We start from the raw sequence: 13,305 nt of genomic DNA, 5'->3' as shown, positions 1-13,305 counted from the left end.
ATTAAACACAGGATCTTAACTGCCTTGAATTTTAAGAGCTTTTACATTTTAAATTTGTATTTATTGCCATGTTTATTTTGTTTTGTTTGTAAATGTCTTCAAGATCTTGGATACTAAGCAATCTATAAATATTTTAAATAATAAAAACAACAACAATGAAAATAATAAAAAGCAATAAAAATGACAAAAAGCAGGTTAAATATCAGTAGTGACTAAAAATCCATAAAACAGCTTTAATCCATTAAAAATATGACCAGTTTCCATGGAACTACATTATTACTAGGAAATGCATAAAAATGGTATACAAATGTTGGTGTTATTACTAATATTGCCATCAAATGCCAATAAATACCCGCAAAGCCGGGATGGACTTCATCTGGTACTTAATGGATTGTAGAAGGTGCCAGTTGAGCAGGCCTATGGAATTATGGTGTTCCATAATTTTAGGTGCCACCACAGAAAAGATCCTATCTTTGGTAGTCACCTCTTTCATCTCCAAAATTGAGGGAACCCAGAGAAGGGTTTTCAAGGAAGAGGCAGGTTTAACTGACAGACAAGTTTGTGTGGGAGAGATTTGTGTCTTTCAGATGCCATTTAGGACTTTCAAGGATAAGACTGGCACCTTGAATTGAACCTGGAAATAAACTTGCAATTAATAAAGGTCTTCTAGTATTGGTATAATGTGTTAACAGCAATTAGTCCCAGTTAACGGTCTGGCTGAAGCATGTTGCATCAAGTGTAGTTTCCAGACACTCTTCAAGGGCAGTCCCAGATTCGACACATTACAGTAGCCTAGCCTAGATGTTTCTACAGTATGCATAATTATGGCCAGATCATCTCTCCCCAGGAAGGGACACAGCTGGCACACTGGCTGAAAGTGGTAAAAGGCACTGTGAGCTACTATGAATTTATTTCAATTTCAATATTTATAAGCCACCTTCTGAGCCAAATCCACCCAAAGCGGTGAATAAAATATAAGTACAGCAATACAATACAATGTTCTAGAGGAATTTTGAGATTTAAAAATGCAAAAAGTCAACAATACATTAAGATATAATTCAGCCAATATAAAAAAAACAATTCCAAAGCCACAGCATTAAAGCGTCACTGACCAATAAAACATATCAATTAAAGGCTGATTAAAAGGTTCACAAAATCTTTTAAAATGCTGCAACTGAGGGGGGCAACTGCACATCCTTTGTGGGGGAGGGGGGACACACATTCAGGACCTAGTTGCAGCAGCAACACTGGATCTGCCATCATCCTCCAGCTGTGAACCTGGTCCTTAAGGGGGATTGTGATCCCGTCCAAAACAGGCCTGATACTACTGTCTTGGATTGATAAGCTATTCAACAGCTGCAGTAGCACCTCTGTCTTATCTGGGTTGAGCTTCAGTTTATTAGCCATCATCCACTCCATTACTGATCCAGGCACCTGTTCAGGGTATCCACAGTGGGGTTTGATAAAAGGGGGAATTAGCACTGGGTGCCATCCCCATACTGAGATCATCCACCTTCAAAGCTCTGGATGGCTTGTCTCTGCAGAGTCCCTCAGATCCTTCATTTTCTTCAACAGTTTGGTGTGTTACCAGCTTTCTGCTTTCCCCCCCACAGATTCTTCCTATTCGGAGCCTCCAGATGTCCAACAGCAATTGAACCACTACCAGTCAGCAGCTCTGGCAAGGAACAATAACAACATTAGCCCTATCCCACTTTCTGGAGCAGACCAAAAAGCTGAAGCCATCCTTAACTGTGAATTTTGTGAATTCTCCTCGGGTTATATTCAGAGCATTCGGCGTCATTATCGTGACAAACATGGAGGGAAGAAGCTGTTCAAGTGCAAAGATTGTTCCTTTTATACAGGCTTTAAGTAAGTACTTGTACAAAAGAGTTAAACATGATCAGATTTGAGGCAACTTCTGTGAATTTTGATGGTTAAAAACTTAGCAACAGTAAACGATAAGGATCAAATTGGTCTTCTCACATATAAAATTGTCTATTTATTATCTAGTAGCAAACATATAGAACACAAGTTCAGAAATTTCTATGGCTATAGTTGTGCCTGCCACACACTGCAAAATCTTGCCATTTTATCTCTATTAACAAATAATAAGCTTCCAGTCCTCGTTGTGGAAAAATTAAAATATGGACAATATATATGCTTTACAGCACAATCCTATACATCTCTACTCAGAAGTAAGTCTTGTTGAACCCAATGGGCCTTACTCCTAGGAAAGTGGGTATAGGATTGCAGCCCCAATTTTAGAGATTGAAATTAGGTTGGGGAATTGGGTGCGGTAAGGGATGTTGTACCCCACACAGGTTCCTAGCCCTTCCCAGGGCACCATGTCCTTGTCCCATCATGCCTGTTTCCTGTCCATTTCCCTAGTACTCATCTGTCCTGCCTCCAAAATGTACAAGTTCTGCTAAGTAGATTTTGGAATTAGATGTTAAACAAAATAAAGTTACAAAAATGTCTTAACTTGAATAGTTAACAGAGTATTGCTATTACTCAGTATGCATACTGAGGGAGTAGAAATGTTGTTTTAGATGTGTGGGAAATAGGAAGCATGAGGCATCACACTTACTGACCCCCACCCCCAATATTCAAATGTCTAAAGCCATAAGAACATAAGAATTGCTGTGCTGGATCAGACCAGTGGCATATCTAGTCCAGCATTGTGTTTACACAGTAGCCAACCAGGTGCCTATGGGAAGACCATGGTGCAACAGCGCCCTGCCACATATGTTCCCAGCAACTGGCGTACAGAAGTATACTGCCCCAATACTGGAGGTAATATGTAGCCATCAGGACTAGTGGCCGATGATAGCCCTAAGCCCCAACTACCAGTTGTGTGTACCAACAAACACTCAAGGTTGTTTAAGTGGCCATAATTTTATTGGAGGACACTGAGATTAGTTCTGTCTGTAGTATTATAGTCCCACAAGCAACAGAATGATCTTTTAAGGTGTGTCCCATTAGGTGTACTGGAGGTTGAAAACTTTAATGTAATTTACATTGCTTTGGTTGGGCCAGAATTTCCTTTGAGAGGAGTCACAGAGGTCAAATGCATAGGGGAAAAGGTATGAAAATTCAATGATGCAAGTGGTTATGAACATTACATTTATATGTATATACAAAAATCTGCGTGTGTCTTGTTCTTTACAAACAGATGCATGGACAATTCTTCCCATATTACATTTTGGTGCATTCTAAAAGCAGACAGAGAATGCATCTGTGTTATTTAGAAACAACCTGGGAAGCAGCTCTCATTGCCACCTGTACTCTCTTGCTTTGCGTGAAGGTGCAAGAAAAAAACACAGTTGTCAACATAAAACTTCCCACAGCCTCTTTTTCTTTAGCTAGAGGTTGACATCTGCCCTGAAGCAAGAGGAATTTAGAAACCAGCCTAGCTAGTGAATTCACTAGGAGTAATAGTGAATTCCTATTGACTGTGTAGCGTTCTTCAGTCAGCAAAACCTTCCTTCTCTTTACTTTGGAATCCCTCAAGTTGATTTTACTCAGACTTTTCAAAGGAATTTCTCAAAGAGTACATGGAAAATTTCTGAAAAGTGTGAAAATGGGGTTACACTGTGTGTCATTTTGCTTCTTTAAGTAACAGAAGCAGACTCACCCCACCCACATTGTTATAGGTTTTTCCTTTGGAATTAATTGTACACTGTTTAAGAACGTGATCCAGCAATTTTTTGCATGTATGTAACATTTGGGCAACTAAAGTAGCCTGTGGCTTTGAAACCAGAATTCTCAACTTGTGATACTACTCTCCCTATGGAATCGTGAACACTTGCTAGGGGCCCTCACCTTCTGATCCCCTACTCTAAAACCTGGTGCATATGGATACCTAGGCTGGACCAGGCATGCCTAACCTAACCAGGGGAACATGGATGTGTCGTGCCCAGTTAAGAACATAAAGAGCCCTGCTGGATCAGACCAAAGACCTGTGTTGTCCAGCGTTCTGTCCCCACAGCAGCCAACCAGATGCCTGTCGGAAGCCCACAAGTAGGACAGGAGTGCAACAGCACCCCCGCGCTCATCTTCCCCAGGCCCTGGTATTAGAGAGACATACTGCCTCTAATACTGGAAGGAATATATAGCCATTGCGAGTAGTAGCCATTGACAGCCTTATCCTACATGAATTTGGGTAATCCCCTTTTAATAGGAACATGAAGTCTTGTATAGATGGGTTGGTGTTGTCGGCTAATGGAGCGGTTCCCTGCTGGGACTGGAGGGCAGGGGGATTTCTTTTGCTTCCTTGGAATGCCTCTCGTGGGCTATGCATCCCCACCCCAGTCCCTGTCCAGTGCTTATCTAGGATTCGCGCCTGGGAGTAAACATGATCAGCCTGTCAGTCTTCGTGTTACCTTGGGGCTGGTGCAGAGATTTACCTCTGAAGTGTGACTTCAGATACCTGTGGCTTCAAATACCTAGTGAAAAGGAATCCTGGTTAGAGTTAATCAGAGTTAACATGGGGCCAATATCACATTTAACCCCAATTAAATTGGGGTTTGAATGAGGAAGGGGGGAGAGGGAGCACCTGTGGCTTGTGCCCAACCTTTTAACTGCAGTTAGATCAAGTAATGCTGTGTCTGCACCGTCCCTTGGGAATGTTCAAACCAGTTGTTTTTTGACCTGGGGAGGTTTGTAGTGACAAATCTTGATAACCCTTGTTTTCAAGAAATACAACAGAGTGGTGTCTGTAACTTCTGCTAGAAACCAACGTTACCCAAAGATTTTGATTCCACCGCCCTCTGTTCTGAGCCTGTCCATTCCTCCCTGTGTTTATAGATCTGCTTTTACTATGCACGTGGAAGCTGGGCATTCAGCAGTTCCTGAGGAAGGACCCAAAGATCTCCGCTGTCCGCTCTGTCTGTACCACACCAAATATAAACGGAACATGATTGACCATATCGTTCTTCATAGAGGTAAAGGAACCCCTACAAGAATGTACCAGTGCACAGACTTGGGTCTGTGCTCATGGCTCCTGTTGCTGACTGGAAAGCCTCCTTCCCCAGGAGAGTTTAGAAGGGCGGTGGTGACGACATCAGTCATCAGTTGTTTGTCTTTGGTGTCATGGTAGTTAGAACAAACTTTGAACAGGGAAGATGAAGCAGGACTGTTTTGCTTCCCTCAGAACCTTATTCCTGCATTTGTGCTTGTGATGAAGCACACGCACTGTAAGCCAGGGGAGGGCAGCTTCTAGCCCCTGCTGGGGCCCAGTCCAGCCTGCAGAGGATTGAGCACCCTCCACAGCCGCCCCCCCCGCCCTCCCAAACCCCGCTCCTCAGATTGTGAGCAGCGCAAAGGGGAATCTCTTCCTTACCTTCGACCAAAGATCAGAGATAAGCTGAGGATTCCCATGCACCACTCAGCAGGGGCTTGCAGGAGCTGGCTCCTGCAAGTCCTCGGCCGAGACCCTTCTCACGCTGCTCATGCCGCAGTCAGGATATGAGCAGTGCAGGAAGAAGCAGCCCAACTTGACTGGCTCTGCTAACTCCAGCCGAATCCCTTCCTGCACTGCTCATGCCCTGATCAGTATAAGCTGTGCATGCGTCTGCATGTGCATCAGTAAAATGACATAGCAGTTTAATTTCTGTGCCATCCTATGCCTCGAATGTCATTCTGTGCCTGGCATCAGGTCTCACCTGGTCTGCTGACACAGAATGTCAGGCACTAAAGCTCATTGAACACCACCAAACCCCCACTCCTTGAAGAAAACAAAAGGAATTTCAGATTCTGTTAGCTGCAGAATTATACGCTCTGAAGAGACAGCTGTTTGGACTCTTCAGGGCTGGGAATCCTGCCCATAGTTATCACACTTGATGCTTAGAGATGGTGTGTTGGCTATCGAAATCCATTCCCATGTGTTGGGGTGGCATTCTGCCTGATCACAGGCTGAGCAGCATCCCCCAGCAGGGTATTGGTGCTGAGGTAATGATAGTTGTATGTGCTATCTCTCTCCTGGGAGAAAGCCTTTTTTTGTTTTTCTATGTTGCAGCACAGACATGGTAGTAGCTTACCACTTTTCCATAAGCTTCTGTTGCTTTTAGGTACCTGAACAAGGTACACAAGAAGACTAGAGTTCACAGTCATTTTCTGGCTGTGTAGGAAAGACAGACCAATGACTTTCACAGATGCCCCTTCAACAACAAAAAAAGTCTCTCTGGGATTCAAAATGCATGTAACAGAGCCACCTCAGTGAAAGCAAAAGCTGAGCAAACAATGGCTTCCAGTGTTGAGCTTAACCTCTGAGGGAGTTATAGCGCCAGACAGCCAGATCCTGTTGACCTCCAGGGCATGCTAGAAGGGTTATTTGTTTTATAAAGCCTTTTAGATGGGGTGGGAGTGGGCATCGAAGCTTCTAGAACCGGCGTTGGGTTTTGTTTTATACCTTCCGGAAAGTGCAAGTGGATCTAATGAGTTCCTCGTTCAGCCATGGTTTATTTTCTGAGATCTTTTAGCTGTATCTGGAAATTGCTGTTAAAAAACCATATTGAATTGGTAAATAGGTATGGTTGGAGCAATGCCTCAAAACATGGATGGAAAAAAAACTGTTCATAATTTTTACTACTGTTTGCTTGTTGAAAGAGAGCTTGCAGGGATTTAACTAATCAGTTTTTCTCATTTTGCTGAAAAAAGCAGCAAGATGACGTTTTCACATGCTGGATGTCTGTGCCAGTTTGTCCGCACCAGGGTGTCCCTTGTGACCCTGTTATTAAGCAATGTCTTCCCTGTTTGAGAGACATGCACTGCCCGTTGTTAGGGAACGCGACGTGGTTTGCAGAAATAATTGAGTAGAATGTATATATTGATTTATTTAATACATTTCTATACCACCCAATAGTCATAGCTCTCTGGGCATTTCACAGAATAGAGCAGCCTGCCCCAACCTTGTACCCTCCAGGTATGTTGGTCTACAACTCCCATAATTCCCACCCAGTGGTCATGCTGGCTGGGAGTTGCAGTCCATCACATCTGGAGGACCCCAGATTGGGGAAGGCTTAAGTAGAGGTTAAACCCATAAAATACAAGAACATAATAAAAACTTAAAAGAGCTACAGAATAAAAACCAAAGGGCAACAGCCGTGAAAAGATCTAAAAAGCCACTAACACAGTTTTAAATGAAGGACTAAAAAGGCTGGGCAAATCAAAAAGGTCTTCATCTGATGCCAAAAAGACTGCAGTGTAGTTGCCAGCCAAGTTTCTCTCAGGAGGTCATTCCCTAGTTGGGCCCCACACTGAAAAGTCCCTCTCCTTGGTAGCCACCCACCTCAAAGCTGAAGCAGGTGGATTTCTCTGTCAAGGTGCCTGAGCCATGTGAAGCATGGGCACTGTCTAGCCAAGATGTCTTGGGCACTGATGATGTGTCATATGACCCTCTGTTAAGGTAGTCTTTCATCCACATTAAGTTAAAAGTCTGTGTACAGCATGGATGGAGAACTACAGCTCCCAGCATCCCTGATCATTGGTCTTGTTGGCTAAGGATTATGGGAGTTGAAATCCAACAACTTCAGGAGGGCTGCAGGTTCCCACCCCTGGTGTACAGGGAGGAAAGGAAAAGCTTTATTTCTCTTCAACTTATCTAAAATATTTTCACAGACATCTGGTGGCAAAAAAGCACTTTATTTTTAAGTGAACCAAAGTTGTTCTTCCAAATTCCTATTACAAATAAGTTACCCTGTTAATATTCTCGGCAATTCATTGAAGAATTTGGCTCTGTTCGTTTTTTTCATTCATTCACCTTTCTGCAAGCATCCAAAGCGCTGTGCAAAGAATAAACAACATAATGTAATGGATCAATCCTGCAGAAAGATTGCTACATCACTAAAATGGGGAACTGTCAAGTCATACATTTTCTAAGCCTACTTCTGTCCAGAAAGAGTATGGTAATAGTACTTGTCAGGTGCCCCGGGGGCTACATGATGACTTTTGGCACTGCTCCTTACTCCCTTATGCTCATCCCCATTGATACACCTCTCACCCCCACGTGTCTTTGGTTGCCTGTGCATGACAGAATGGATTTTTTCTGTATGAAGGAAAGGGGAGGAGCGGATCTGGGAAAGATGGATGGTGGGATTGGGGGGATGGTCACTGAGGTAACAGGGAAGGAGAAGGATCATGGCCTGAGATAGTTTGCCTGTATGTATCAAACAATTATCTTCTAATATGTCTCGCTTCAATGGTATTTGTTTGCTTAGAACCAACAGTGTGTATGGCCTTTACATAGTACAGGAAGATAGGTCCTTGCTTTAAGGAGCTTGCAAGCTAACATTCGACACAGGAGAAACAACAGAGGAAGGGAAAGTAGTGGTCAATAGGGAAATAATATGCAACTGTTTCACTTATTTATGCTTAGGATTAGTTACAGGCTAATTTACACTAGGGCAGCCTTCCCCAACCTAGTGACCTCCAGATGTTTTGGATACCAACTTCCATCAACCCCAGCTAGCATGACCACTGGCTAGGGATGGTGGGAGCTATAGTCCAAAACACTTGGAGGGCATGAGGTTGGGGAAGTCTGCACTAGGGCAAAGGAACCTAGACGGATGAGCCAAAGGCTTCATGGAAAAAATCATTGGGGGTGGGGGGCAGGGGGTTGATGGAAGTAAGAGTGATGTCACCATACAGGTGTTCTAGGAGGCAGTTCCAAGCATACTGGGCAGCCAGGGAGAAAGAGCGGAGTCTTGATGGAGCAGGAGACTTTCTGATGGCCAAGAGTGGTGGAACAGAAGGAGTGAAGGTTGTAGGCAGGATTGTATCAGAATATAAGAGTGGAGAGAGAAGCGAGGTCAAGGTTGTGGAGGGCTTTAGTGGTAAGGATGGGGATTTTGTGCTGGATCTGGGAGCAGACAGGAAGCTACTCTAGGGATTTGAGGAGGAGCATCACATGATCAGAGCAACAAGAGTATTGGATAGACATGAAGGGACCAAGATGAGACCGTAGAAGACCAGAGAGGAGAATTTGAAGTAGCCCACATAAGAGGTAACCAGGGTGTCAGTCAGAGTTTTTGCTGAGCGGAGAGAGAGGATGTTCTGTATTTTTGCAATTTTGTATTGAAGTATTTATATACCTGGGTACAATCAGTCCTTTTTCTCTCTTTGCTTAGGATGGTGGTCTCACAACAAAAACTATGAGAAACTCTGATTTAAATAGGGGCAGAGACATTCGATGGGTGCCGCTCAGGAGCAGATTATATACCTTCGGTTTTCATTAAACCCCAGGTTAATGGTGGTAGAACTTAATATGCACCAGGAGCAATTTACAGTCAGAGTATTGGGGCAGGAGCAGGGCTCATTTAAAAAGGAGGAATGTGTTTCTCATTAAACTGTTACAGGCTACAGGATGTTATCAAACTGCCTCAGAGAGTGCTGCACCACTTACTTCAGATCAGTCAGCTTGAACACCAGCATAAGTGTGGTTTTAGCTTACCTTATATGGGCACAGTGGGAGCTGGGCCTCTTAAGTTCTTTATAAGGCTTTAAGGAGGGAATTTTAAAGACCAGAGAGGGGTTCCTGCATAGACACAGTGGCAGTAAGGAATAGCTTCTGTCAAGTGAGCTTTGGTATCCTAACAGCCTCACCTCTTGAACCCTTTTGGCACTCCTGTCCTCAGACCGGCCTGTAGAGATGCAAATGCACACCCAGCCGGAGCTTGTCACCTTTTCATTTCATTCAGATAAACGTAATTAGCTGCTGTTATCAGCTGATAAGTCATTCCCATCCAGCCTTCGAATACATGCCCTGACATTTTTCCAGTGCTGAATGCAGTTTATCAAGTATAATATGCCTGAGGACTTTATTTTTTCTCTCTCTCTCTAAGTACTGTTAGTGTTTTTACATTGCTCAGCGGAAGGGAAAGGATGGTTACTTAAAGGTGTGTGTGTGTAGGTTTCATGGACCTTTTTTGCTCTCCTGAAAAAGTCACTGAGCTGAGCATCAACTTTTCAAAGGAACCTCAGCCAAACTTTTTAAAGAATAGGTGAGAATAATACTTCCAGCCTTATTAAATGGAGGTTTATTTATTTATTTGCCACTGAAATCCTGTTAGCACTTGTTTGTGTTGCTTTTCCCCACCTGAATTAAATTCACAAGAGCAGTTCCTCGGCATGTACGGACAAAGGATAGCAAATTTAGAAATATTACAGATTATAATTTGGGAAGATTGCATTTAACTATTACTTAAGAGCACTTTTATTTCAACATTTGTTATCCACGATGGGCTGCCCAACCTAGTTACTCACTAGTAGCAACAGTCCTTGTAATGGAGGTACAGACACAGCGGCAGACCCAGATGGTAGCTCTGTCCCCACAACTACTGTAGCAGCAGCAGCAGCAGCAGCAGCAGCATTATTTACATTTCTATACCACCCAATAGCCAAAGCTTTCTGGGCATTTTACAAAAACATTAAAAACTTTAAAATATATAAAACATACTATTAAAAGAACAACTTAAAACACTCAGCAATAAAAATCCCAGGATCAGCTTTATCATATGCTGTGAAGTGCCAGGGAGTAGAGGACAGTCTTAACCTGGTGCCAGAAGGATGACCATGTTGGTGCCAGGCAGACCTCAGTGGGGAGAATGTTCCTCACTCAGGGAGCCACCCAGAAGGCCCTCTCCCTGGTTGCCATCCTCCAAACTTCCCTCAGAGGAGGCACTTGGAGGAGGGCCTTAGATGATGATCATATTGTACAGGTAGGTTCATCCTGGGAGGGGTGCTCCATCAGGTATTTCAGTCCATAATAATTTTATCCACAGCATCAGGGGTTCATACACCTGCTCATCTTCTAATGTAATATATGCCATCATTTGCCAGCAATGCCCTGATCCATTCTACATAGGACAAACAGGCCAGTCTCTACACAAAATAATAAATGGACACACATCTGATATCAGAATGGTAATACTCAGAAATGAGTGAGGGACACTTCAGCCTCCCTGGGCACTGTAACTGACCTCAAGGTGACCATTCTTGAACAAAGGAGCTTCAAAAACACATTTTAATGCAAAACAGCTGAGCAACAATTCATCAAAGGGTTCAACTTTACCTCCTGTGGCTTGAATAGGGATAAAGACTTTTTGGTCACACTACATGTGACATGTTAACTACATGTGTTAATCAGCTCATGAAGGCAAGGATGTCTGTGTTACCAACCAACCAACCAACAACTGTTTTTGGATGACCACTGCTAGTAAGGTAATTATCGCTGTCCATACTTTCTCCATTTCCGTTCCCTGCATTTCAGCTCAGTATTTACAGTTTCCTGGCCCCCACCACACCATGTGTATAATATGCCTGTAAGCTTTAGGATAACAGATCATTACTTTCATACAGATCATATTTAGAATAACAGATCATGCCTCTGATGAAATGGGTTGTAGTCCATGAAAGTTTATGCCATAAAAAATTGGTTAGCCTTTAAGGTGCCACAAGACTCTGTTGTTTTTCTTACAACAAACTAATGTGACTACCCCTCTGGAAATTTCTGCACAGCTAACACTTCTCTGTAGGAAGTGGCCCATAAGCTGTCCCTGTGTGACCCCCAAACAAAACCAGAGGCATGATGTTATGGTAGTTTCAGTCCTTCCTGAATTTGTAAGTCACAAAGGTGACTTACAAATCTTTTAAATAATTATATAACACCTTTCAAAAGAACCTTTGGTAGTATAGAATGGACTTCAAGCATAGGGGTTGCACAAACTCAGTCTCCACACATGTTTTTGAAGTGTAAAATAACCAGGTTATAATTACATTGTAGAAATTTCAGTTGTTGATAATGGAGAATAAAAATACATTGTTTTCATCAGATCTTATACACACCAAAATGATTAAACGGTTGAAGTCAACAGTTACATGAAATTAAACAGCAGATAAATGCAATGGATTGTCGATCATTGTAGCCATTTGCCAGCAGGACAAGCTGCTGGTGAAACAGATCCCCTTGTGCACTCCACATCTGCTCTGGAAGGTTGGGGGATTCTGGAGCAGATTTTCCAGATGTGTGTAGCATATAGTGGAGAGGAGAGGAAGTTCTGTTGCGTGAATAGAAGTCCATTCACATGAACTCTACCTTTCACTGACTCTATTCCTTATCTTACTGCCTATATCTTGAAGAACCTTAAAGACTATAAGATTTATTATGGCATAAGCTTTTGTGGATTGCACTCCATCAGGTGCATGAAATGTTATCCTCAGTTGGCAAGTATTATACACATGTGGAAGGGAGAGCAAGGCCAAATAGCAACAAATGCAAAATGAACAGTCTGTGACATTTTAATTAAAGCTTAAATTTATGCAGAATAAACACAGTGACTATTGACAACTACAGTAATTGATGATAACACAATCCTAAATTTTGCCAAGAAAATTAACACCTGTAGTGGGATTGGAGACCCTTGTTTCTGTTCAAACCCAAATGAATAGAGTCAAATGTCATTGTTAGTCCTAATTCAGTTATTTCATGCTAGAGTCCCCCTTCCGTTGGAGAATGGCAACGTTCAGGTCAGCAATGCTGTCCAGGAAGATTGAAAAATGATTTTCAAGTCAAACTTACATTAACCAGTTAATGTGCTTATTGCATCATTTCACTCCTCTCCTTGCCCCACCAGTCAAATTATGGAACAACACCCCACTACTTTAGAAACTTGCCAAAGTGCAAGCCTGAGCATCTTTTGGAAACATATCATTATCTATTACCTACTGGGGCTGGCTTTTGGGAAAGGTGGTAAGGAGGAGGGGGACTTCCAATTTTATATTAATGTGACGTTACAGTTGTATCTGCTCTGTGTCTCATGACTGAGTGGGCTATAAATTTAAATAACTAAATACATTTGCAAAATGAGAACTGTGTCCTGTTTCACAGGGTCATTGTGAGAACTGAATGAGAAAATTGTTCTAAAGTAGTGTCCATATTAAAAGTGCTATAGAAACAAATTGATGAGTTTGAAATATATTTTAGGAAAATAGCAGGATGGAGGTGAAGTGATTATATCTGAGCACACTCAGAGATCTGGAGGCATGCCAATAATGCCCTTCTTTTTGTCCCAATAGAAGAGCGAGTGGTTCCCATAGAAGTGTGCCGTTCCAAGCTGTCCAAATATTTGCAGGGAGTCGTTTTCCGCTGTGACAAGTGTACCTTCACCTGTTCCAGTGATGAGAGCCTACAGCAGCACATAGAGAAGCACAATGAGCTGAGACCGTACAAATGCCAACTTTGCTACTATGAGACCAAGCACACGGATGAGCTGGATGCTCACCTTCGAGATGAGCATAAGGTAAGTTCAT

At 42.7% G+C, this 13,305-nt stretch overlaps 1 protein-coding gene across 3 annotated transcripts in view; it reads left to right on the top strand.

The window, feature by feature from the left end:
- Window positions 1-13,305, top strand: part of ZNF462 (zinc finger protein 462) — a 147,008-nt gene that overhangs the window by 121,211 nt on the left and 12,492 nt on the right. For all 3 annotated transcript variants that reach the window (XM_084834758.1, XM_084834756.1, XM_084834757.1), the window contains 3 exons: window positions 1,614-1,869; window positions 4,807-4,943; window positions 13,072-13,295. In XM_084834758.1, coding sequence (XP_084690884.1) covers window positions 1,614-1,869; window positions 4,807-4,943; window positions 13,072-13,295 — 617 coding nt within the window. The remainder of the gene's footprint in view (window positions 1-1,613; window positions 1,870-4,806; window positions 4,944-13,071; window positions 13,296-13,305) is intronic.

The sequence above is a fragment of the Heloderma suspectum genome, chromosome 2 (assembly GCF_057233095.1).
Source record: "Heloderma suspectum isolate Gila_16-S chromosome 2, 16-S_ref, whole genome shotgun sequence".
NCBI lineage: Eukaryota > Metazoa > Chordata > Lepidosauria > Squamata > Helodermatidae > Heloderma > Heloderma suspectum.
Note: the sequence above shows the minus strand (reverse complement) of the source record. Positions and strands in the feature narration are given on the sequence as shown.